We start from the raw sequence: 23,626 nt of genomic DNA, 5'->3' as shown, positions 1-23,626 counted from the left end.
CAAAGAAATTTCTCCATATAAATTAATGGGAATTAATTTTTCACTTTACATTATTTCAGATTAGGAAAGGTTTCACAGGAATGTTCTACCTTCAGATAGCAGAGGAAACCTGTATGTGTGGGTTTATTTCTGGGCTCTCTGTTGTGTTGACCTGTTTTTTATGTCAATACCTTACTGTTTTCATTACTATATCTTTACAATATACTTTGAGATCAAGGAATGTGGTGCCTCTAGCTTTGTTCTTCCTTCTCAAGATTGCTTTGGCTGTTTGGGGACTTTTGTGGTTCCATACAGATCTTAGGATTATTTCTGTGAAAGATGCCATTGGATTTTTGATAGGGATTACACTGACTCTATGTTGTTTTGGGTAGTGTGGACATTTTAACAATACTTCCAGTCCATGAACATAGAATGTCTTTTATCTGTCTTCAGTTCCTTTCCTAAAGTGTTATAGTTTTCAGCGTACAGGTCTTTCACCTCCTTGGTTAAATTTATTTTTGGGTCTTTCACTCTTTGAAACCACTGTAAATGGGATTGTTTTAATGTACCTGATTAGAAATGCAACAGATTTTTGTATGTTGATTTTGTATCCTACAACTTTACTGAATTTTGAGTTCTAATGGTTTTTTTGGTGGTCTTTAAGGTTTCCTAAATAGAATGTCATGTCATCTGCAAATAGTGATAGAAGCTGGATTCCCTGTCCTTAAGGAAAAGAGCCACAGCTGGTTTGAGTATAATGTTTAATGTAAGATACAGTGGATTGGCAGAGTTGGTGCAAAACCAAGAGATTCAGTTCTCATCAGTGAGTTAACAGCCTAGGCACCTGGGCAAAACATTGGCCCTGCTGGCCCGAGTCCTCCGAGTTCCTCTGCACAGCACCAGCTAGAGGTTCCAAGATTGATATCCACTACTTGAAGGCTTGGATAGGATCTAAGTGTTCTCATTCCCAAAGTGAGTGAAGAGACTGCCCTAGTCATCACAGCAGGTGTAGTTTGCAGGACAGACTTGAGGAAAAGTGGGGACAGAACTGGCCCTGTGGGCCTGGGTTGCTGTACATTTACTACATGCAATAGTCCAAGAGACTCTTGAGTGTTTAGCCTGTCCATCTTCCCACCTATGTGTTTACCCTCCCTGACTGTTCATGGTGGGGAAGAAGGTGAGCATCCAATTAAAGAAAAAAAGGTCTTTCCAAAAGCTATATTTGGCATAAGCTGATGCCACTGCAGGTGCTGCCAGTGGCCAGGCACAGGTACAGAAGGCCCTGAGGACTTGGGAGGGAAGGAGAAGAATGTGCAGGCAGAGCAGGAAATAGCCAGCTCAGGTCTCTGCCTGAGGCCATGCAGTAAAGGGTAACCTGTGGTCCTCCTCTTTGGTCAGGCAAAGGCCCTGGCATGGGCCTGGGAGGTGAGAGGGTGAGGGGCACAGGCTCTGCCCTTGGGCCCTAGCTGTAGGCTCATCACATTGAGGTGATGCAGCAAGAGGCAAGGCAAGGAGACAGTAGTCAGGCTGGTAATCCTTGGCTCCTAGGAACTGCCCTTGTCCTTGTCATCCATGAGGTCATACCTGTGGGAACACGCAGAGGAAGCTCAGGTAGAAAGGTGACCTGTGTCCTCTTATAAATGAAACATGACCCAAGCGCTCCTATACTTCAGCGAATCAACAGTTCTCACCTCAGAATGCATTCTTTTCTCCCTTCCTATGATTGGGATTTCTCTTACTTAAATATCCAGGCCCATTCCCCGCCTATCCGATACTCACCATTGGGCCGCTCCCTGGGAAAGGTCTATCTCTGCAAGGTCCAGCTGCACCTGTGTGGATGATGGTAGGAACAAGGTGTTATTTTGACATCTCCAAAGACCACATCCCATCATCACATATTCCTGGTCCAAACCAGTGCAGTGCGGTGGTCTGGTACTATGCAGACCACCTGTATAGTACTGTCACCTTCAGTGCTTCCTTCCTAAGTCCCTGAGGGACTATAGCCTCATTACCAGCAGCTTCTAAGTCTTACCTTTGCCTTGCTTGTCCTCACCCTCTTACCTTCCCCAGCAGCTCACGCTCTCTTGACATGAAGGAGGAATTAGACTTCACAGAGACATCCAGCTTTCGCCGCAAGGCCTCATCCAGGGGCAGTTCCCACTCAAACCTGGGGAGGGACTGGGTCTTAGGGGCAGGGGTTTCTTCCCAAGCCTGCCATCTCCCCCTGAATGCCTGACTGACCGCTCACTGAATTCGGGATTTAGGGTCCTCTTCTTCTGTGAGGTCTTCCTCTTGGTGCCCCGGTTCTTGTCTGGCAGTAGCAACAGTGACACGTAGGGGTCCGGGGGATCCCGTCCATTTTGTCGAAGGGCCCTGCAACAGGGAGATGAAGGTAGAAGGCAGTCCAAGATGGGGGGAGGGAGGGTGGGAACCCGGAGCATAGGGTCTCACCGGCAACTGTGCACAATGCTGACCAGCTTCCGTTCTTCACTATAATACCAGACAGTCAGTTTCACCTGGCCCAGGGGCCCTGCTGGAGCCTCAACGGGACTATGGAGAGATGGAGATAGTGTTGGAAGAAGGTCGTACTTCGGGAGCCTGTGGCTTATCCTTTGTATTCCTGACTGCACCCCATCTTTCTGTCCAAGGCCCTTACCTGTCACCATGTGTTAAGCGCTGCCGGAGCTCTGGGGCTGAGGAAGTGATATGAGGCAGCCCCCCCCAGAGCTCTGGTTCTTCACTCAGAGATGAGGAGCTGTGGCTGTAGCTGTGGCTGTGCGCTTCCACTCCTGAGTGCTGGGACACCAGGATCTAGGTAGGCAAGAAGGCCGTGAGCAGGGCAGACTCGTGCTCAACTCCCTTGCTATGAGGGCGTGGCCCTTGGCCCGTCATCTCCTGGCACTCACCCCCAGCTGTGCTCTCAGCAGCACCTGCCCTTGTCCGTTGTTAAGTGTAAACCAACGGTCCAAGCAGAGCTGGTCAGTCACAAGTAGCTCCGAGAGGGGCAGGGAAAGTGAGCCCAGTGCACCAGTCCCCTCGCCCCGAACCTGTGGAGTCAAGAGGTCAATGATTTAACCCTGGTGTTCTAGTTCCAAACGCTTGGACACTTGGGTGGTTTCAGAGAGAGACTCCCCTTTGTGACAGAGAAGCCATGTTGCTGGTCCCGCTTCCCTTCCTTTCCTAACCAGAGTGGACCATGCTATCTGTACTTCCCAGGCATTCACAAATTATGCCCAAGGGCTGTAATAGCTGCATAGGTGGAGAAAAAGAACAGTAAAAATGGAATTAAATGTTTCCTGCCCTTCCAACCCCATTTCCTTATTCCTAAGTAACTACCTGTAAACCCTTTCTGTTTTCTTAGTTCTAGCATAATTCTAACTAATATGCCTATATATCACTTTATTGTGATTTGTCAGCTTTGGTGTCTACTGACCTGCAATGCAAGGTCAAGAATTGAGCTCATTTGCATCTCTTCTCTATCTTTGCTTGTGTTGTTGATAGTTCCATTAAGTTCTATTGGTTTCTGTTCGTATAATTCTCTACTTATTGTTTTATCAATTTTAGAAAGTATCTGACTCTTCACACTTCAGAAGGGGAAGGGCACCCCTATATTACCTCCCTCTCCCCACTCCCATACCTCTTTACTTTTGCTCACCCTTCACTCTTCATGCCATTGAAGTTGCTCCAATAATCAGTGACCTCATTTTCAAAGTCAATCAATAGTTTTTGGTCATCTAATTTTTTATTATATTTATTTTGAGAGAGAGAGAGAGTGCGGGAATGCACACAAGCACATGAGTTGGTGGGGCGGGGGGTGCAGAGGGAGAGAGAGAATCCCAAGCAGGCTCTGGGCTGTCAGTATAGAGCCTGATGTGGGGCTCGAACCCATAAAACATGATATCATGACCTGAGCCGAAACCAAGACTGAGCCACCCAGGTGGCCCTAATTTTGTTTTTTAGTAACATTTGGCTACTTCTTATCTTTTCATACATTCTTCTTTTGGTTTCCTTAACCCTTTCTTTCCTGGTGCGCACCCCACTGCCCTGGCCACGCTGCAGGCCCTTTGAAGGGCGCTTCTTCCTCTGCCTGCCCTTTCACTGCTGCCATGCTCAATGTGTCCATCCTTGGTCTTCTTTTCACCCTACATCCCTAAGAATGCTCCTCATACCCACGGCTACAGTTGCTACACGGTGCTTATTCATGATGTTCAAACAAGAGGGAGAGGGAGGAACACCATAGTGGGCCATAGATGCACCTTCTGGATGGCTCTTTCCCCTTGCATGGTCTCAGAGATCTCAAATTCAAAAACTTCTGCTTTGGTGGTGCCCGGGTGACTCAGTTAAGCGTCAGACTCTTGATTTAGGCTCAGGTCATGATCTCAGGGTTTGTGGGATCGAGCCCCCTGTTGGGCTCTGCACTGACAGCATGGAGCCTGCTTGGTGTTCTCTTCTCTCCGTCCCCTGCCCCCTACTCTCTCTCAAAAATAAATAAACATTTTCAAAAAACTCTTAAACTCCTGCTTTGGGCATTCCCTGTGTTGGCCATGGCACCCTTCTCTGTCCAGCTACCCCATGCTAAGAACCCAGGAGTTAGCATCTCGACTGTTCCTTGTTCCATCTCCCCCCATGTCAAATTAACCACCACCAAATACCATCCAAGCTTGGTCATTTCTTGTTTATTACTCTAATAGACTGTTAACTGATTTCCCTGCCTCCAGCATCATCTTCCTTTAGTCCATTCTTTATCCTGCTATCAGCATGATCTCTGTAAAGTGCAAATCTGGGTGTGTCACCCCTCACTCATTTATTTATTTATATGTTTAATTTTGATAGAGTGCACGAGTAGGGGAGGGGCAGAGAGCGAGGGGGACAGAGGATCTGAAGTGGGCTCTGAGCTGTCAGCAGCAAGCCCGATGTGGGGCCTGGAACTCTCAAACCACTGTGAGATAATGACCTGAGCCGAAGTTAGACGCTCAGCCATCCAGGCTTCCCCACCCCTCCCCTCACTCCCTCAACTGTTTCCCTGTGCCTTTAGATAAATCCAGATTCTTAGCATAATATTCAAGAGCCCCTGTGATCTTGCTTCTGTCTGCCTCTCTTATCTATAATTTGCCTTCTTTCTGCTCCTTCTCTTCTCAGCCTGAAGACTTTTCCTTCTCTTCTTGGTCAGAGTTTGTTTACCCTTAAGCTCAGAGGTCATCTAAGGATGCCTCTCTTATTGCCTTTACCTTTTCCCCTAGTCTGACATGAAAGCCCTCCTTTTTTCCCCACGGTGCCTTTTCGTCAGCAGTTGTCAGTCTGGAAGTTTTCCGTGGTTATTTTTCTCCCAAAAGAGAGTGTGAGTTCCATAAAGATAAGAACTAGATCTTTTATCTCTGAACGCCCTGTGCCTGGTTCAGTGCCCAGCCCGTGATGGCAGAATGTTCACAGAATGAATTTATAGTACCTGCAACTCCAGGCTCTCAGTGTTTGGTTTCCTGATGAGAAAGGAGGCACTCTCATCCCAGACAGGGGCTGAAGTTTGGGAAACAGTCTGGTGGAGATGAAGGGTTACGGTCAGTGGTTGGAACTCTCTCCTCTGCATCTCTCATCCCTCCCAGACAGCCCTGTGGCATTTTCTAATACCTTCGTCTTGTGAGAAGTATCTCCCACAGTGAGAGTAGCGTAAGGACTGGGAGGCTTGGTACCTTTTCGGAGCTAAGAGACAGAATATTGTGTTAAATACGGTCTTAAATTTAGACCTCGTTAGGCAGATCCCCCGCTCCCCTCACAAATTCCATCCACAGCCAGTGACCAGGTCCCCATTATTACTTGACAGCCACCACCCTCCTGGCCTCAAACAGACCATTCTTCCCACCCCAGCGCCACCCTGGGAAAGAGGAATTTGGAATTTACTATTCCAAATACACCAGGGGCATCCAAACCTGAGGGAGGCGGAGCAAGGGCCAGGGAGCTATGGGGCGTGGGGAGCAGATCTCACCGGCAGGTCCTCCGCCCGCTCCAGATAAATGGACAGCAGGGCCGCTGCCAGTTCTGCACTCTTCTGCGTCTGGATCAAACTGTTCACCTGCAGCACCTGTGGGAAGACACACTCGGCTTGGGGAGTGGTGACTGACATACTGGGGCCTGGCCTACACCTCGGAAGCTGACACAAGAGTTCGCCTTGACCCATCTGGAGTCCATTCCCTACCTCCTCTAACTCGGCAGCAGTGGGCCGGGGGGTCAGACGCTCCAGACGCAAGTGCAGGCGGCCAGATGGCACGTCCTCCAGAGTCAGCCACTGAGGAAGTAGGCAGGGTTAAGGCTTGAGGATGTGGGGACAGAGGGACTAGAAGAGTGAGACATGGGTCAAGATCAGGAAGGATTATTGATTCTAATTTCTTGCTCACCTCATCAAGGAAGCCAGTGTTTAGGACTGCAGTGAGACTCACTTTACTCCTGTAGAGGAGAAAGATTTAAACAAGAGGCCAACGGTCAGAGCCATGACTCTGTCTCCCCAGAGCCAGACTTCCGTGGCCTACAGAGGCCCAGCCTGTCTTCGCTGCCAGACTCCCATCCTCTCACCTGCCCAGAAAGTCATCCTTGTCCAGGTCCTTGTCAAAAACTTCAATGTCTAGCTCTTGGCCTGGAATCGATGTGACAATCACCTAGTGGGAGAGAATAGTGCAAAGGGGATTCTTTCCTTTTTTCTCCCAAATGACTAGGAACCTCCCCCTCAATCACCTGAACCCCGGAGGGCTTTCTGACCCTGGGGCTCTCTCAGAGCTAGAGGGAAGAAGGGGAAGGGACTCAAGAGGAGTCCCAGCTGCTCAATTCTGACCTCAAAAACCTCATTCCAGCGGGGATTGAGATCTTCCCGAACAACACGGCTCCGGAAGCTTCGTCCTGCCAGCTTTAGTTTCACATAGGGGTCTGACTTGCCCTTTACCAATCCCCCCAAGAAACGGTCTTTGGCAATCAGGTCCTGGGCCTCTAATACATGGATCCGAAGCACATTCTGCAAAAGGGACAGACAGAGGCACCAGATGGCTGTGAGAGATAAACCTGACAAAACCAGCCCTGAAAAACAGGCTTTGCACACTTAGGCAACCGACCCTAGTCCTTTCTAGATATAGACTCACCTCAGTCCCGAAGTGACTATCAGGAGTAGTATGACAAGGTCGAGGTGGGGCATCCACACTGCTGCCTGCCTGGGAGCTCTCACTGTCCGGGTCCCAAGCACCAGGTGTTCCAGGCACGGTGGGAAAGTGCACTTCTGATGAATCCAAGTACAAGATCTGGGAAGGGTAGTGTAGTTGTCAAATCAAAGAAGTGCAGCTGACCACCTGCAAGCAAGGTATGTGGGGGTGGGGGGGGCAGAGCAGAAGCTCTGACCGAGAAAACAGGTTTCTGCTTTGGCTGGGCTCATCTCTAGAAGGTTCCCTCCACACTCTTCCTACTCACACACTATTTCTTCCCCAGTTAGGTCAACAAACACTTGTGTGCCTGATAGGTTCTTCCACACATATTAGAGGATTCCCCTTCCTTACTCTTAATACCAAGGAGTCTACAAGGCCCTTTACCACCCTCAGTGCTTCCTCTGTCTCCATACCCTCATAACCAATTTCATGTAGAGCCTGGAGTTTGGGCCAGAGCTGCTGAGCTGGAACCACTGGTCCAAGGTGAGTTCAGGGGCAGTCAGCAGGCGACCCAGAGGCAGGGTCAGTGCCCCTAAAGTCAAGGCCCTGGAGTCATCCTTCACCTAGAGGCACAGGAAGAGGGGATGTAGTGAAGAGATTAGGAAAAAGACCTATTGGGGAAATTGTAACCTACCACCAGCTTCATTTGCTCTGTGCCAATCACCTTTTGTCCTACTCTAGCCAACTTAACAGTCCACCTACTCCATCGTTCCTTCTGCCTTTGCTCATCCTGTTCCCATTATCTGAAAAGTTCTCATTCTCCTCCCCCTACCTATTTTTAAAAAATTTTTGTTACTTTTTTTTAGTTTACTCTATTTACTTATTTTCCCTCCCCCTGCTTATTTAAATCCTATTAATCACTCAGGGCCCACCTAAAATTCTTCACAAAATCTCTCTAGTTGCTCAAGCCTCCGTACCTTTCTTTGGCTATCCTTAGCACTACATTATGGGTACTTTATTCCCATTAGTTAATATTTAATAATTTCTGGATGGTTTTATACATATGTGTCTTGTCTGTGAAACTAGCCAGTAAACTTCATGAAGGCAGATACTGTTTCATGTTTTTTTCTGTGAACTTTAAGCTTCTAGATGTCTACATGGCTTCTCTGGCATGTTTAATTGTGATGTTTAACAGATATTCTTGCAGTTTAAGATGACACTTTTAAAATAAAATTCTCTCCTGGGGCACCTGGGTGAGACTCAGTCAGCTAAGCAACCAACTCTTGATTTCAGCTAAGGTCATGATATCACAGTCTGTGCGACGGAGCCCCAAGTCGGGATCTGTGCTGACAGTGTGGAGCCTGCTTCGGATTCTTTCTCTCTGTCCCTTTCCAGCTCATGTAAGAGTACACACTCTCTTGCAAAATAAACATTAAAAAAATAAAATAAAATTCTAATCATGACTTGAGCCCTGCCACTTGATGGGAGAATCGACAGAACCTGTAAGATTTTTTTTTTTTTTTTTTTTTTAAAGTAGGCTTCACACCCAGTCAGAACTCACAAGCCTGAGATCAAGACCTGAGTTGAGATCAAGAGCTGGATGCTTAACTGACTGAGCCAACCAGGTGCCCTAGAACCTGTAGAATCTTATTTGGAATTGACATTCTCTATTGTAATTTTGCTTCTGTTTATTTTCACATTTTCTTTTTCCACTGAAAAGGAAAGATGATGCTTAGTTTTAAATGTTAGAAGTGTACAAGTTGTTTTGTTACAATTAAACTAAATAAGGAAAAATATAAAAGGCTAAGTACTCAATATGTTTTTTTAAAAATAATTTCACTGAGGCATAACTTGCCATAAAATCACTCATTTTAAGTATACAATTCTCAGTTATAAAGAATGATTCTAGAGAGATAGTTGGGGAAGAATGGAGTGCTTCAAGGAGGTGGAGAGTCTATGTAGATGGACTGAAATAGTGATCAAAAGGCAGATGGAAGAAGGGGATACAGACCTGGGAAGGCAGAATAGGGTATTCAGAAGGAGCTCAGTGGGGTGATCGTCTCACCTGCACATCAAGCTCCTGGCTTCGAGGGTCTTGCAGGAAAAACCGGAAGGCCTCTTCCCACACTGGGCAGTTGTTGCTGTAGACAGCCTGGAGACGCACAGGATGGGATTAAGGTTACGTGCTGCAGTACCCATTCCTGTTTCTCCAGAAAACCTTTGCCTTTACAGGCAGCCTAAAGGGGAGACTTCATCTCAAGAACAATCCTCCCCTACCCCACCAGGCACGCGTGCGTGGGCACACACACACACACCATCTCCCACAATGATATCCTGGCCCTCACCTTGCTCTCCTGGGTCATATCCTGAATTGAAAGTTGTACCATGGGATTGGGTTCCTTGTTCCCTTTCTTTAGCTGTGGGGGAAGAATTAGAAAGTCACCATCTTGGTGTTTTTGGTTTTGTCTCCGTGAGTGAAGTAGGGCTCTCATCAGAATCTTTTCCCTGAGGTGGCTCTGATCCCCTCCTTGGAACCCTTGTGTTACATGCTGCTGCTTCTGAAGCCCAGTTGGCAGGGGCAAGACAGGGTATGGGAATGCTGCATCCAGGGTTTCCTGTTCAGCTGCCCTCAGAAGCCACACTCACAGGAAGATCCTGGGCCCGGTCCAGATAGACAACTAAGATGGCAGCTGATGGTGGCTCTGGTCGGGAGGAGACTCCTCGATTCCACTGCAGAACCTAGAGGGAAGGGGTCGGTAGTCAGACCCTTGCCCTCCAGTTCCCCATATTTCCAGTCATCTGTTTCTCCCCTGCCAGCTTCCTGTTTGCCAGGTTGGTTACCTGCTCCAGTTTTTCTGCAGATGGCAAAAGTGACAGCCATTCTAGCCTTAAGTGAACTTGGCCTTGCCCACCTTGTAGAGGAAACCACTGGAGGGATAGAAGAAAGTGAGGTATAACAGAGATCAGATATTTACCCAACCTCTTCTCTACCAGTGTAGCAACTATTGTCAACCCAATGGGTGAGACCACCCTCCCTCTTCCTCTTCTCTCAACTTACATTATCCAGCACTCCAGCCTGCAATACCTTCCCTACATCCAGCTTCATCCTAGAGGGGGTGGGGAGGGGACAGTGAGAGGGGGAAAAAGGAGAATGTGTTGTAATTAATAGCATGTCACTGGCCCTCCACTCACCCACCCAGAAATAAACGGCAAATCTCAGACTCCCTTCTTGTACTCAGCAGATGTGTGTGTGTGTGTGTGTGTGAGAGAGAGAGAGAGAGAGAGAGAGAGAGAGAGAGAGAGAGAGAGAGATAGGGAGAGGGCCTCCCCCATTTGACACAATTCCCACTCCTCAGCTGTCCCACCTCGTAAGTCTCTCCCCACTGGGGGTTGAGGTCCTCATTGATGACCCGACTGCAGAATGTCTGGGTGCCCACTCGCACAAGTGCATAGGGGTCTGACTTGCCCTCGATCAGGCCCTTCACGTATTTGTCCTTGGAGCCCAGACCTCGGGCAGCCAGCAGGTGAATCCGGATAATGCCCTGGGCATAGGAATCAGATGGTAAAAAACTAAGGACCCAGCATGAGGTTCCTGAAAGAAGGATCTATCTGATGTTGGAGAGGCCATACCCTGGGAAGAGGAGAACGCAACTGCGCCACATCCTGAAGGTCAGGCACAAGGGGCACCAATAATCGGTTGGGCAACACAAGGAAGGCAGCAATGGAATCCATGATCATGGTGTCAGAGAGGGAGCTGGATGGGGGGGTAGAAAAGGAGCTGAACGTGGGCCCAAATTCCAATATCCACCCTCCAACCCCAGCTTTCTTTTCCACAACTGAGAGTGACCTAACGCTAGAGGGACATCCTTTCTTCAAAATCCGTTTTTGCTACTCTTCCACCCTAATTCCCCACCTACTGCTCTGTCTCTTCACTACTGTCCCAGCTCTTCTTTTTCTTTTTCCTCTTGCTGAGCTTTCTGCAGCCCTCTTCCTTCTCTATCCGCAAGCATGCTCCCCCACAGGAGAAAAATAACAGCATGGAACTTTTCAGGGGTATCTGTCTTCTCTCTCCAGCTAGGATGATCAAGGCTCCTGGACGATATCAGCTGTATCTTTTACTGCTTGGTATCCTGAAAACCCCCAGCCCAGGGCTGGAACACTTAGGTGCTCAATAAATCCTTGATACCTGAGTCCTGGGATATCCAGCAGGTTGGTCATCCCTGTCCAGTTGATATCTAGGGTCTGGAAGGAAAGAGCAGGGAGATCAGCACAGAGCACAAGCTGGTATGGCCACACCCATCCAACAGTTGCCAGACCCCTCAGCCTTCCCTCCCCCATGCCCCAGAGCTGGCCACTCTCTCCCTCCCAATCCTCTCTGTTTTCCCTGCTTCCCCATTCAGCTCGGTGTTTTCCCTTACCGGGCGTCGGATAAAGAACATCGACACAGCCCCCACAATAGGAAGGTTCCCGATGAGCGGCTCAAGAATCACCCGCAAGACACCATGTAGCTGGGGCCAAAAAAGAAGATCAAAGCATTTCTCTACAAAAGGACTTCTTTCCCTCCCAAACTTCCCCAGCTTTGGTTTTTCCAACTTTCAACTTCCCCACATCCGATGAAATTTAGGGCAAAGTCTCCCTATTATGGGTGCCCCTGACACATGCCCCACCTGCATGCCTTTGACGCCTGCTTTGCAGAAATATTTCTTCACTTCCACATCAATCTGCACATCACCTACATAGCTAGGGGTTGATAAGGAAGCGAACGAAGAGGGTTAGTACTAGGCTGAAATGGGGGGAGGGGAGTGAAGCAGAGTGATCAGGATCCTGCTGAAGGGGAAGCAAGAAGAGTGAGTGGTGTTACCTGATGTTCAAATCCAAGAGGATCTGTTCTTTGCTCTGGCCAGGATGAACCTTGACTCCTAGGATGCGCAGTGGCTGCAGAGAGATGAATTCTTGAGAGAGAGAAGAGGGAAACGGAGGAGTATCTTCTGGGCCACCCACCTTCCCTGGCTCATCTCCTCCATCCAGTTATTTTCCTTCCTACACACATACCTTTTCACCCAGTTCCACTCGTGTAAATGTAAATGTTTGCAGATGGGGGTTAGAGCCTCGAACAGCCGGGGCCACAGTTTCAGTCAGAAGCTTCTCCATGTACTGGCCCAGGAAAGGCCAGACCTGGGCCACAATCTGGAAGGAGAGGGAACCCGTCACAGGAGAGCCCGATCTTCCTCCTAAAGGCAAGTTCCTTCGGAATCCTCCTCGCAGAGAGCACTAGGGCCAGACCTGACGAGTGGCAGGGTCTGGCAAGAGAAACGAACCCCATTCCTTCCTCATGAAAAATAAAAATCAAGACCATCATGCTCACCTTATTTAGCCACTCAGCCTTTTCCACATCTGGGAAGCTGACCTAGAGGTGGGGAAGGGAGAGGTAGGGATGAGCACAGCCTCCACCTGTGGTCTCCTACTAAGATGCTGGGTGGTGTGCCCACAGAGGAAAGGAAACCAAAGTGTGACAGGGCCTCCTCACACCCAGGGCTTGGCCTGGAGGTGCTAGGATGTTCAGAGGATTCACCCCTCCACGGGGTTTCCGGGCTCTGAGGTCTCTCTGACAAGGGGCGCTGACGGCATGTGGGCCAAAGTTGCTCTGTGGATAGCTGGGGATGTGAAATGAAGACAGCTGCTGGAGCAGAGAGGGAGGGAGGAGAAGGGCAACATTCTTTCTGGAGGGGGAGGTCCTGACAAACCAGAGTTTAAGGAGGAAACCCTGGGATTAGAGAAGTCTTGGTTCCGTTTTGCAGCCTTCCCACTTCACCCTGGACTGGGGCTTCTACACCAAGAAGGTGAAGAGGGAAGCAGCTCTTTGAGGGGCCAGAAGTGCTGGCCGTTTTTGTTTTTTTCTTCATCTTCTTTATTTCGTTAGTGTGCCTTTTATGGGAAAGAAGGACACCTGTGGTTTGTATTGGCGGAGGAGGAGGGACAGTCGCCTCAGGAAGAAGACTGCTTTTCCATGATGAGGAGTAGGAGGAATAGCCAGTTGCTGCCTGGGCTACATGTCCCCTGGGACCATTTCTCCCCCTTTCCCCTCTCCAGCCCTGGGCCTGCGCAGCATGGCTGTATCTGTCTAGTGTCAACTTTGATTCCGCTCTTCTGCCATTCTCCCCCGTAGAACCGCACCTCCGCTGGGAGGGGCAGGAAGGCGGGGGCAGGGAGGGGCCGTGTAACGGGCTCTGCCCCGGCGAGGGCTGAGAGCAGGCAGGGTGAGGGGGCGCAGAAATAGGGCCCGGGTCCCAACCGAGCAAGCGCAGCGCGCAGTCCGGAAAAGGGTGGGGCCGGCCAGGGGCGGTGAAGTGTGGGCAGCGGGCACTGCAGCAGTCAGTCGGACTACCCTCCCCCCTCCCCCGCACCCCCGCCCTGAGTCCCGCAGCCGCCTCCGCTGCGCTGCGGCCCAGCTGCCTGGGGCTGCAAGGCGAGGGTCGGGGGTCTGTCTGGGTGCCGTAGCTCCCCCGAGCAGTGCTCCCGGGGTCGAGTCCCGGCGGGTACCCGGAGATAAGAGCGGAAAAAGGGAGAACATTATGGCCTTAAATAGGCAAAAAAAAAAAAAAAAGAGAGAGAGAGAGAGAGAGAGAGAGAGAGAAAGAGAGAAAAGTCCCAAGGAAGACTGGAGTGACGAGGGAACCCTCTGAGCCGCAACGGGGATGTCCGGGAGCAGCAAGGCGCGAGTGGCACCAGAAGCGAGGAACGCTCAAGCGTCTTGGCTAGGAGGGAGAGCCACAGCTGCGACAGGCTCCCCAGATGTTATAACTGCTCCTGCCCAAGCGCAGAGGAAGAAGTCCTGATTCTGTGGAAGGATCAGGATCTGGGCACGCGGAAAGGAGGGGGAAAGGGGGAAGAGTGGCTACCGGGTCCCAAGAGTGGCGCGTCCTAGCAGGCAGCCGGCTAGCGGGGCGAGAGGGGAGTCTCCCTCCCATGGCCCCAGGGTGGGAAGCTGACTTTAGGGACAGGGAGGGAGAGCCCTAGAGCCGAGGGGCTATGAGGGGGCTATGCAGCACTGAGGGTGCTCGCTCACCCAGGCAGGTAGCTCTCGATGGCTCATATAAAGTGTTTTCGCCGTGAGCCGCTCCTCATCGTCCAGCAGCTGCCGCGCTGCCCGAAGGCTCCGTTCTTTCTCGTCGCGGACCCGGCGCCAGCCCAGGTAGAGGGCGAGGCCGAAGAGCACGAAACCCACGCTGAGTCCCACTGCCCCAGCCAGGTACACCGGCACGAGCACAAGCAGCCGCCGCCCGAATGAAGTCAGCAGCGCTAGGGCCTCACCCGCCGCGCCTGGGCCGGCAGGTTGGTTCCCAGAACTCAGGTCCCGCTTTGTGTGAGCAGCGGGGGGCTGGTCAGGGGGGTCGGAGGGAGCAGAGGGCTGATCCGCGGGGCTGGGGCTGGAGCCGTCTCCAGGAGAGCGCTCCATGGTGCCACCTCTGGGAGGACCCGCCCGACCCAGAGACCAGGAGAAGGTTGCTTAGCCTAGCGACCAGCTGCCCCCAACAAACCGTAACCCCTGGGCTGGGGGAGGGGAATTTAAGCCACGCCCCTTCTTTCTGAGGGCTCGGGTTGGCCGGCGCTGCATAGACCAAGGCGGAGTCAAAAGACAGAAACCCTGCCCCTCTTCCGCCGGGAGGCGCTAGGGCTCGGGAGAGGCAGGACCTCCCTGATTAGACCGAGTGTCAAGATGGGCAGTCTGGGATGGCGGGAAAAGGAGGAAAGAGGCTAAAAGAGCGGCACTTGATTGGTCAGAAAGAGGAGGCGTGGTGTACCATTTAAAGAGATGAAGCCCCGGCGCTCCCCCAAGTGGAATGGGAGTGCCTGTGTTATGACGTCATGCGGAGCCTCACCGCCAATTACTCCGTTTTAGAGGGACTTGGGGTTGAGGGGTTGTGGAGGATGAGGATTTACTTCCACTCCGTTCGGACGGTTTGGCAGAATTTGTCTGGAATTCCTACATGTTCCTTTGTCAGCTTTCCGTAGTTTTTATATTCTAAGCACGTTTCTTATTCTTCGGGGTTTCCGTGGCTGTCCTTACAAAACACCCCATGTGGAATGAAAGGTTCTGTCTATGCGGTCTTCAGCCCTCTACTTTGTGCAGTGTAACGACAGACGCTACAGAAAAACTGGAGAATACGAGAATTAGAGTTAGGATTCTCCAGCCTTCAGGGAAGAGAGAGAGAGACAGAGAGAAAACGGTGTGTATAGGAAGTGAGCCTTTATTTCTTATTAGTAATCTCCAAGATTTAGTTATCTTTATCATAGAGGGCAAATTAAACTGGCTCCCAAACGGTGGGGGCGGGAGTGGGGAGAGGAGATGCCTCGGCTACAGTGGAATTGATTACATTTCCCATGATTTCCCTGACCCTGAGGAACTGAAATGAAGAGTAATGAGACAATTCTGTTTCTTATTTGCCTGAGTTGGAAGGAAAGTTCGGAATACAGTCACATGTAGAACTAATGCAATTCCATGTTGTATAGTGTACGTGTAGGAAGGGAAAAGCGCAGGGTACATTGATGATGACTACTGTTACTAGTTAACTGGACTTAGAAACTAAACTAATTGGAAGCTCAGGAGGGAAGAATTGGTCATAAAATGATTATCTTTTAATGCAGTATGTGTGGAGCTTGTTGTGTTATTGTTTGAAGCAACAGGAAAAGTAGGGTTGATTGGTGGGGAGAGACTAGATTTGCAGCAGATAAATATTATCTGGCTCTGCAGGGCATAGATTCTATCAGACTGTTTCATCAACTCTGTTTAACCCCCTTAATCTTAAATTTTCTGACTTCCCCTTCTCTACTTCCCTGAGGCTAAACAGTATCTAGAGTGCTTCATTCAGTGTGCAGAACTGTAAGGAACAACTTTCTGCCTTTTACATCTTCCGTGTTCTCAGAGGTAAGGCAGGTAGTAAGGAGCTCATGGAATCTGGAAGAGGTAAGAGTGACCTGCTCACTATGCAGAATACAGCAGGAAAATGGATGAGCCTCCTTGGAGGGAAATCTCTCTGTAAACTGAATTTTGCCAAGCACTAGAGTAGGAGGAGCAGGTCACTTAGGCTAGGGGGTGAGAGGGTGACCTATGGAGTTTCTTTCCCAGCTTCTCTGCTTTCTCACCCCATCTAGATCATCAGACCCTTCTACCAAAGACAGTCTATGGAAGATGAAAGCTAATCCTCAGGAAGGTCTCTTCCCAGCTGAGGCCCAGGAGGCATAGGAGCTGCAGCTGCAATGCAGGCACCAGAACAAGTAAACAGGGTGGGTCCCTGCCAGTAGACAATTCTGCAGCCCAGGTGCCACCTGGTGGTGATAAGCAGTAACTCTGTAACAGGAGAAAGCATGGCCATTTGTTCGAGGAAGTGTCTAAGTGAGAATACCCAAACTTCCTGGATTTGCAATCTGCATTTAATATGTAAACTTCATTAACATCCTCAGGGAGGGAGAGGATTAGATGTGGTAACCTAGTCCTTGCCCTCTCTCCAAGATGGAAGGGGCAACAGGATTTGAGGTAATTTCCTCTATTCCTCAAAAGTTACTGCAAAGTCGGTCTATCATTAGAACTTTTTTATGCCAAGTCTGGAGTCTGCCTGAATGCCTGGCTCCATTCCTTAGTAGTTGCAGAACAACCCTGGGCAGCATACTCTCATTAAGCCTTTCTCCTCTGCAAACTGGGTTGTATAACAGTACCCATTGTGTCAAAGAGAAATTGCATGTAAAGTGCCTAGCACAGTGCCTTGGCTTATATTATTAAGTACTCAGTAAATGTTAGCTATTATTCTAGAACTCCCTGTTTATTTCCTATGCGGCAAGACAGGACCTTTTCTCCATTGGAGAGCCTTCAAATATTTGAAGACATCTATTAGGTTTCCCCTCAGTCTCGTCAGGTTTTTTTTTCTGCTATCCCCACTGATTTATCAATGGGCCTCTTTGAAAATTACACTTAGAACACACAATCCTTTAAGAGTGGTTTCACTCAAAAAGACGTGGTAGAACTGTTATATTTACAATGTATTACTATGGTTCTCTTACCCTTTTGGAGCTCCTCAGAAGGTGCTTAGAACATAGCAGGCTCTTAGTATTTATGGATTGACATACTATAGGACTAAGAGTTTAATTTTTTTGTAACCAATTGAAGTCCTGTGTTGTTTTCATGTGAATTATTGCTAATGTAGTTCTCTGCAGTTCTTTCTCAGATAGGCTCAAGCAATTTTTTAGGGAGAGGGTCAATCGAAATTGATCCAAACTGACCTCTTGGGTTAATTCAGTCAATCCAAGTTACAGCACTTTCAGGTTTACTTGGTATTTCCGTGTGTTAATGTTGGTAACAGGGCTTTTCATATTTTTATATAAATTTTTTAAATAAAACATAGCCCTTGAGTGTATCACTAGAGACCAGAAGTTTCTCTAACAAAATGTGCTAATCAACATTTACTACACAAAGATGTTGAGTTTTGACTCCGCCAAACTCTACCATTAACTGACCCATAATTATTCTCTTATCTGCAATGACTTAGCAGATGAGGAAGAGCAAAGCAGCCCTGCCATCTGGGGACAGGCCTGGCAGTGCTGGGCTTCGGGTTGTTAAGGGCTGACCTGGGCTCACAGCTAGGAAATGATGTTCTCCTACTGGACACAATCTCATGAAACACCAACATCACACAATGGCACTCAGTGACTGTGATGAAGTGAGGCAAAAAAACCAAGATCACACTTCACAATTTTGTTTCAACACAAAACAAGGTCAGTGTGCAAGTCATGAAATAGCAAACATCCCCTTCTCCCAACTAATGGGTGACTGCTGCTTTATTACCAATTTCAGCTTCACTCTAGTCTGCTCTTTTCCTAGTTAAGATACCCAATCACAGAAGTATCCCTGCTTCCCTGACAGCACCCAGTGGAACCAAGCCCCACTTCCTTGAACCTTCCCCCAAATCACTTAACCATAGTCCCAAGTCCTAAAAGTCCTTTCTAATGTCCCTTTGCTAGGCATGGGTCCCATGGCACACTCTCCATAACTGCAGTGAGCATTAAACCCAATTTGTTTGACTACAGGTGTATTCCTGGCAGTCTTTGGCTGGCATATGTTAATCAAGAAGATACAATGTTTACAGTTTCCCAAATCTACCTCTTTAGAGATACTTGGCAAAAAGAAAATAGTCAGGATTTGGCTGGGATGAACTCATGTTGGTATCTATCATCACATTTGTCTCTAAATACTCATAAACCATCTCTTTTAATAATCCAGAACTGTGCCAGAAAAATCAACATTAAGCTTATCAATGTGTGGTTTCTAGAGTCCACACACAATATTTCCGTATTTGACCACTTCTAGTCTTTAGGCCTTTTCTTTTTTTTTTGTGACCAGCCTTGACTGAGCACACCATCTCCAACCCCAGGTGTAACCTGAGTGATCAACCAGACAAAACAAGAGGTAGCAGCAGATATGATGGGGGAAGCACAACTCAGAACCACGTTCTGTATCCCAAATCCACTGTCTCATCAGACTAGATACCTGAGTTGTTTCCCCTACATCAACTACAAGCTGAGGAGGAACTGAGGTTTGGCTACTGGGGTCCCTGGCCTTATGGACTCTTAATTGGATTTAAAACCTCTGTGGTTCTATATGGAGGCAAAGGGAAGAGATGAACCCTGAGGTTTGTGTCCCCAGGAGAACTTTCCTTTTCCCAGCACCTCCCAAGCCTTGAAGGCTTAAGGCATTGGTAACTGAGGAAGGGATGGGGTAAGAGGGGCATTAACTGTCATCAACCACTCAGAGAGCAACTGCCACCTGCCCTGCTGTTTGAATAAGGGATCTGTCAATACATATCCCATTCCCATTTCCCAGCACATCCACCCCTCCTTAGTACCTGCCCCCCTAAATGACCCCAGGAGCCCTGGTTACTAAGGTATCCTGGGAATAGTATCATGCAGATAGAAACCAGCAACAGATGGGACTATTTTTAAACTAGACTAGGTGGCTCCAACGCTTTTACCCCACAAAGCGCCGTTTAATTTTGCTCTGGGTCCCTACCCTTCACCTGGCCTCTGCCCAACCTTATCCAAGCTGTGTGAGGGTGGGGTCTTTATCCCATTTTGGCATGAGATATATTTACTGCTCTCATCTTCCACACGGTTTATCTAAGCAAGTTTTCACTGCCTCCATTTGTTAAAAATAATTCTTTTTTTATTTCTTTGGAAAGTGGTGGGCCCTGCCCTATGGATTGCCAAGCCAAGCCAAGGTAATGAATGCTCCCCTAGTCTTCGGACTGGAGTACTATGGTCCCCACCTTCCCTTGGGCCCAGGAACAGTTTCCTGTATTCTCCAACTCAACTAGACCCCCAATTGTCTGAAGGCTCCTATTAGGCCTTCTCTCCTGGCCACCCACTTCCCAATCTCTCCTGGCTTTCCCTCTGGGCAGGGTTTTTTTTTTTTTTTCCTTCCAAAGCCAGTGCTGGAACCTGTGCTATGCAGAAGAGAGGACAAGACAAGGGATGTCCCCATCTTCCCATCAGGGTACATACAGCCCCTCAGTCAGTCCTTCCTCTCTGCTGGCTTCAGTCTGCACTCCTATGAAAGCCCCCTCTGTGAGGCTTGAAGGAAGATGGACAAGAGGACCCTCATAAAAGGGAGGTGAGAGAAAACAGACCAGCCCAACCCTTTCTCAGAAGCAAACTCCTTGTAGTCTCTTGTCCTAGTTCTTGAGTGAGCCCTTCAGACAGGGCCTGAGAGGGCTAGGCGAGTGGGTAAGGGCCCCTCGACCCCAGCCCTGGGAGGCTATACCAGGGGAGTGTCCATTAGCCCCATCAGTGTGGCATGGCTGTGATACGCATGCTCTGGGAAGCGATGGGGTAAGTCACCATGGGAGTGGTGGTGTGGCTCATTGTGATTCCTGCCAAGGGTTGGGCCATCGATACAGCCACTGGGGCCACAGGAGCCACAGATACAGCCACAGGAGCCATGGAGACAGGTGGGGGTGCCATTCCCTGGGCAATTGTTTGAGCCAGAGCAGCTGACAATGGCGTGATCTCTGGGTTCAAGTGTGGGGGTGGGGGTGGTGGAGCAGCAGGAGGTGCAGCATTAGTTGGGGGAGCAGCTGGAGCTCCAGTGGGGGCCACCAGTTCTTGCTGGGATACAGGGCGAGGCTGTAGAGCCTGGCTGCTGAGAGTAGTGTGAGTCTGGGCAATGCCATGGTTAAAAGTGGCAACAGTGCCCACAGTGGGGGCCAGAGTCTGCTCAGTTGCTGGTGCAGTAGAGCTCAGGGTCATGACCTTGGCCTGATTGCGGAACTGGGCATTTTGTTCCAGCAGTACCTCATTGGTGGCCAGCAGGTTGCTGACCTGCTTCTTAAGCTCCTCCACCCGCTTCCTGAGCATGGCATTCTCCTCCTCCAGCAGTCTGCACTCCACCCCTCGGGGTGGAGCCAAGCTATATTCATAGGATTCAAAATGGGGGCCATCTGGGGGGCAGCATCCACCTCGCCGGCGCTTGGGGCCTGGCTCATGGTCCTCAAAGCCCCTGTCAGGGAGGTCATAGATATCATAGAGGTCGTGACGTCGTCCTGGGGGGACTGGGCCTGTTGCACCACCACCACCAGTGCCTCCTCCACCTCGAGCATCAAACTCAAAATCCCGCTGCAGGTGGCGAAACTTGCACTTGGCTCCTCTCTGGCAGTCACCCTTGAGAAAGTCACGGCAGATAGGGACCTCCTCTTTGCCATTCGGCAAGTCAGCTGGTGAAAGGCCCAGGCCGGCTGCCACTTTCTGCCTCAGCCGAGGGGGAAGCTCTCCTGTCTTCTTATAACCATCTTCATCCTCCTTGGAGCCATGGATGAATCGGCAGTTTGGGCGGCTACACTCCTTGTTCTGGAAGTCATGGCAGAAGATGAACTCATTTTTGCTCACCCCCAAGTTGGATACCTCACTCATGTCTGGATGACGATAGCGGCAACGCTTGCCTCGCTTGCATACATTCCTCAAGAAGTCTCTACAGATGGCATCTGAGCTGGCCCCGCCACTGCCTGCCCCTGCCCCACTGGTCTCCTCGCTGCCACCTCCTCCAGGGCCTCCACCGCTGTTCCCGGTGCCGTTGGCATAGCTGTCCCGGTCAGGCATTCTGGTCCCCCCCAACTCAGGGCTTTCTTCCTCTTCTTGCCACCCTTGGTGACCGCTAGGAAAGAGAAGAACTGTGTCAAACAGGTGTCTTCCAGAGAGGCCACACTCTTCTCAGCTACAGAGCAGGCAGTCCAGCAAGAGGCAGGCCAGACAGGCAATGGCTTTGGAGATGGAAAATCTAAGGGATGAGAATTCTGGCTGGATTGGCTGGCTTGTCAGAAGTCCCTCCCAGGCCCTCGTGCACCTGGTTGGGTCAGAATGATTCACACTAGCCTGACTAATGGAGGAGGGAGCTGGGGTGAAGCCACTTCATCTCACTAATGATGACAGGCCAAGGAAGGGGCAAGGAGAAAACAGTGTTGGGTTTTATTTCCCCTTCTGAGCTGACCTTATTAAAGTTGAGAAAGTGAAATTAAAACTGCTGTCTCAGTGTCTCAGTAGGTTAGGAGGAGATTGGGAAGTGGCCAAGATGGGCTGGTGAGCTTACTAGGGCTGTGGATAATGGGACACTGCAGACAAAACTTCCCTTAACCCCTCTTCTGTGGGATCTCAGGTGAGGGCACTCTAGACCCCAGGAAATCCTAAGTGAAGAGACTGGTGTCACCAGCTTGATGGCAGTTCCTAAACCTATCATTTTTTAGTATTCTCTCCCAGCTCACCTCTGCTGTCAACACCAGTGTGGTCAGCTCCCTCCACTCCATTTCGGGGAGAGGGGGAAGTTCTACAGCTGGGATCTCCACTTATACACCCCCAAAGAACAAAAACATTTGTAGTAAGGTCAAGGTGGGAGGAAGGAGTTAATTTCACAGGAACAAGTGACCGTTCTTTTCCCATTCTACAGCCCCCTCCTATTCCCCATTAGAAGATACCACTGACATCAAACCACACCATTCCTCACCCCATAAAGATCCTCTTTATTTATAGGCTCTATAAAAGCTTTTTAAGTCTCCTCTTTCCCAAGAGAGCTCTGGAATGTCAGTCCACTGCCCTGGTTCTAGCCCTCCCCTCTCCCCACCCCCAAGAAGACTGGGAGTCCCTGCCACCACGTGTTTGACCTCATAAGCCTTTCCTAAGCAGTGACCAGGCTCCCCCTGCTGTTCATATAGGAAAACTTCATATTGCTTCCCCTGGAGTATAAGGAAATCTTTCCTGGTTTCTTTGGTCTTCATTTCCCCCCAAGCACCTTCCCTACTGGCTTGACTTTGCCTTCAGAGGTCCCTAAAATGAACCAACCAGATGAGAGACCAGAGTTACAGAAGAATCTGTAAAAGGAGAAGGATCCTTTTCCTCCAAAGGCATGTAGTCCCCAAATAGAAACAATCAAGAAAGAAGAGTAGTAAAAAAGAAGATACAAACTTTTACTTAAAGGGAAAAATAAATACCATCTATCTAAGCTTGAACCATGCTGCAACTCCCACCAGAGGCAGATAATCAGCTATGATACTCCTCCCCACCCAATTCTTCTGGGATTGTTCGATACCTGAGGTAGCTCAGGTGAAGTCCGGGGCTCCTGTGGGTCTCCACCTCCACATCACTGCTGGGTTCTGAACAGGAAAAAACAAACAGAGTCTTGGTGGGAGAAGGGTAGGAACAGAGGACTATGTTTGTTACAATAAAGAAGTCTGACAAGATGGCAAGAGCTCTGGGCACTTCCAAGATTCCCTCTGAGTTCAAACTGAATTTCACCTATCAAAGGGAATTGTCGGCAAGAAAAGTAAGAATATAGAACTAATCTGGGAGCCTAGGAGGATGGGTTGGAAAACCAGCCCTGAGTGAACAAAGGGGGAGGGGTACTCTGCCTCAAGATGAAGGAAGATGTGGGGATCAGAGCCCGGCCTAGGGTTGAGGCTAGTTAACTCCGAATGCGGAGTCGTGCAAGAGCAGCGACTGACAGGGCAATGGGATGGCTGATTAGACTTGGGGGCGGTGATTATGACGCTTCTCAACACCCCAGAGTTTGGAAAAGAAGTCCTAAGAGTTTTATGCAGCAAGTCTTCCAGCTTGCTAGGTTCTGTGCAGTGCGACCCGCGCTCAGCCGTGGACCAGGCGAAAAGGACACTAAGGGAGCACAAGTGAAGCGGAAAGGGGGGACTCCAGGTGACATCAAGCTGCGGGGATGGGCAGGGCTGTGACGTCACGGAGCTGGCGTTTGCTCGCGAAGCAGGGTCAGTCAGAAAAAGGGCTCGGCCCTGGGGCATGAGGAAGAACCAGCTCGGTCCTGGGGGGCCTTGTGTAGCCCAGCCGAGCCCAGCTGCTGGGCCGGCCCCGACTCCTCCCCTCCGGGCGCGGCCTCCACCTAAGTCTCCCGCCTCCCTCACCTGCCGCCGCCGCCGTAGTTGCTGCTGCCGCCTGCCGGTCCTCTAGCTTCGACAAAGAGCCGCCTACCCTAT

At 49.8% G+C, this 23,626-nt stretch overlaps 2 protein-coding genes across 3 annotated transcripts; both read right to left on the bottom strand.

Annotated features, from left to right (window-relative positions):
* Nucleotides 1–726: 726 nt before the first annotated feature.
* On the bottom strand, nucleotides 727–19,195 carry ESYT1 (extended synaptotagmin 1). Its single transcript, XM_049626693.1, has 30 exons — nucleotides 14,164–19,195; nucleotides 12,463–12,504; nucleotides 12,150–12,284; nucleotides 11,959–12,032; nucleotides 11,765–11,837; nucleotides 11,516–11,605; nucleotides 11,284–11,339; nucleotides 10,728–10,851; nucleotides 10,420–10,639; nucleotides 10,156–10,325; nucleotides 9,939–10,025; nucleotides 9,744–9,836; nucleotides 9,443–9,514; nucleotides 9,163–9,249; nucleotides 7,571–7,720; nucleotides 7,101–7,256; nucleotides 6,800–6,976; nucleotides 6,544–6,626; nucleotides 6,369–6,417; nucleotides 6,170–6,259; nucleotides 5,960–6,055; nucleotides 5,605–5,676; nucleotides 5,426–5,512; nucleotides 2,886–3,026; nucleotides 2,636–2,790; nucleotides 2,431–2,529; nucleotides 2,221–2,352; nucleotides 2,041–2,146; nucleotides 1,759–1,808; nucleotides 727–1,563 (listed from the first exon to the last, which is right to left on the bottom strand). Exons 1-30 carry the CDS (start codon nucleotides 14,551–14,553, stop codon nucleotides 1,524–1,526), a joined length of 3,396 nt encoding a protein of 1,131 aa, XP_049482650.1. The 5' UTR covers nucleotides 14,554–19,195; the 3' UTR covers nucleotides 727–1,523.
* A 91-nt stretch (nucleotides 19,196–19,286) lies between these two features.
* Nucleotides 19,287–23,619, bottom strand: ZC3H10 (zinc finger CCCH-type containing 10). Of its 2 annotated transcripts, none has more exons than XM_049625744.1 (3): nucleotides 23,129–23,619; nucleotides 22,717–22,780; nucleotides 19,287–21,291 (listed from the first exon to the last, which is right to left on the bottom strand). In XM_049625744.1, exon 3 carries the CDS (start codon nucleotides 21,234–21,236, stop codon nucleotides 19,929–19,931), a length of 1,308 nt encoding a protein of 435 aa, XP_049481701.1. In that variant the 5' UTR covers nucleotides 21,237–21,291; nucleotides 22,717–22,780; nucleotides 23,129–23,619; the 3' UTR covers nucleotides 19,287–19,928. The 2 variants fall into 2 exon arrangements, with proteins under 2 accessions (XP_049481701.1, XP_049481700.1); XM_049625743.1 differs by having other exon boundaries at nucleotides 23,555–23,619.
* Nucleotides 23,620–23,626: the final 7 nt, after the last annotated feature.

The sequence above is a fragment of the Panthera uncia genome, chromosome B4 (genome assembly GCF_023721935.1).
Source record: "Panthera uncia isolate 11264 chromosome B4, Puncia_PCG_1.0, whole genome shotgun sequence".
NCBI classification, from domain to species: Eukaryota; Metazoa; Chordata; class Mammalia; order Carnivora; family Felidae; genus Panthera; species Panthera uncia.
Note: the sequence above shows the minus strand (reverse complement) of the source record. Positions and strands in the feature narration are given on the sequence as shown.

Coding starts and splice junctions, on each gene's coding strand:
- ESYT1 (XM_049626693.1), bottom strand. CDS start 14,553: ATGGAGCGCTCTCCTGGAGACGGCTCCAGCCCCAGCCCCGCGGATCAG. Junction 2,791..2,885: donor TGCTGAGAGCACAGCTGGGG/GTGAGTGCCAGG, acceptor TTGCCTACCTAG/ATCCTGGTGTCCCAGCACTC. Junction 1,809..2,040: donor AGCGTGAGCTGCTGGGGAAG/GTAAGAGGGTGA, acceptor TCATCCACACAG/GTGCAGCTGGACCTTGCAGA.
- ZC3H10 (XM_049625744.1), bottom strand. CDS start 21,236: ATGCCTGACCGGGACAGCTATGCCAACGGCACCGGGAACAGCGGTGGA.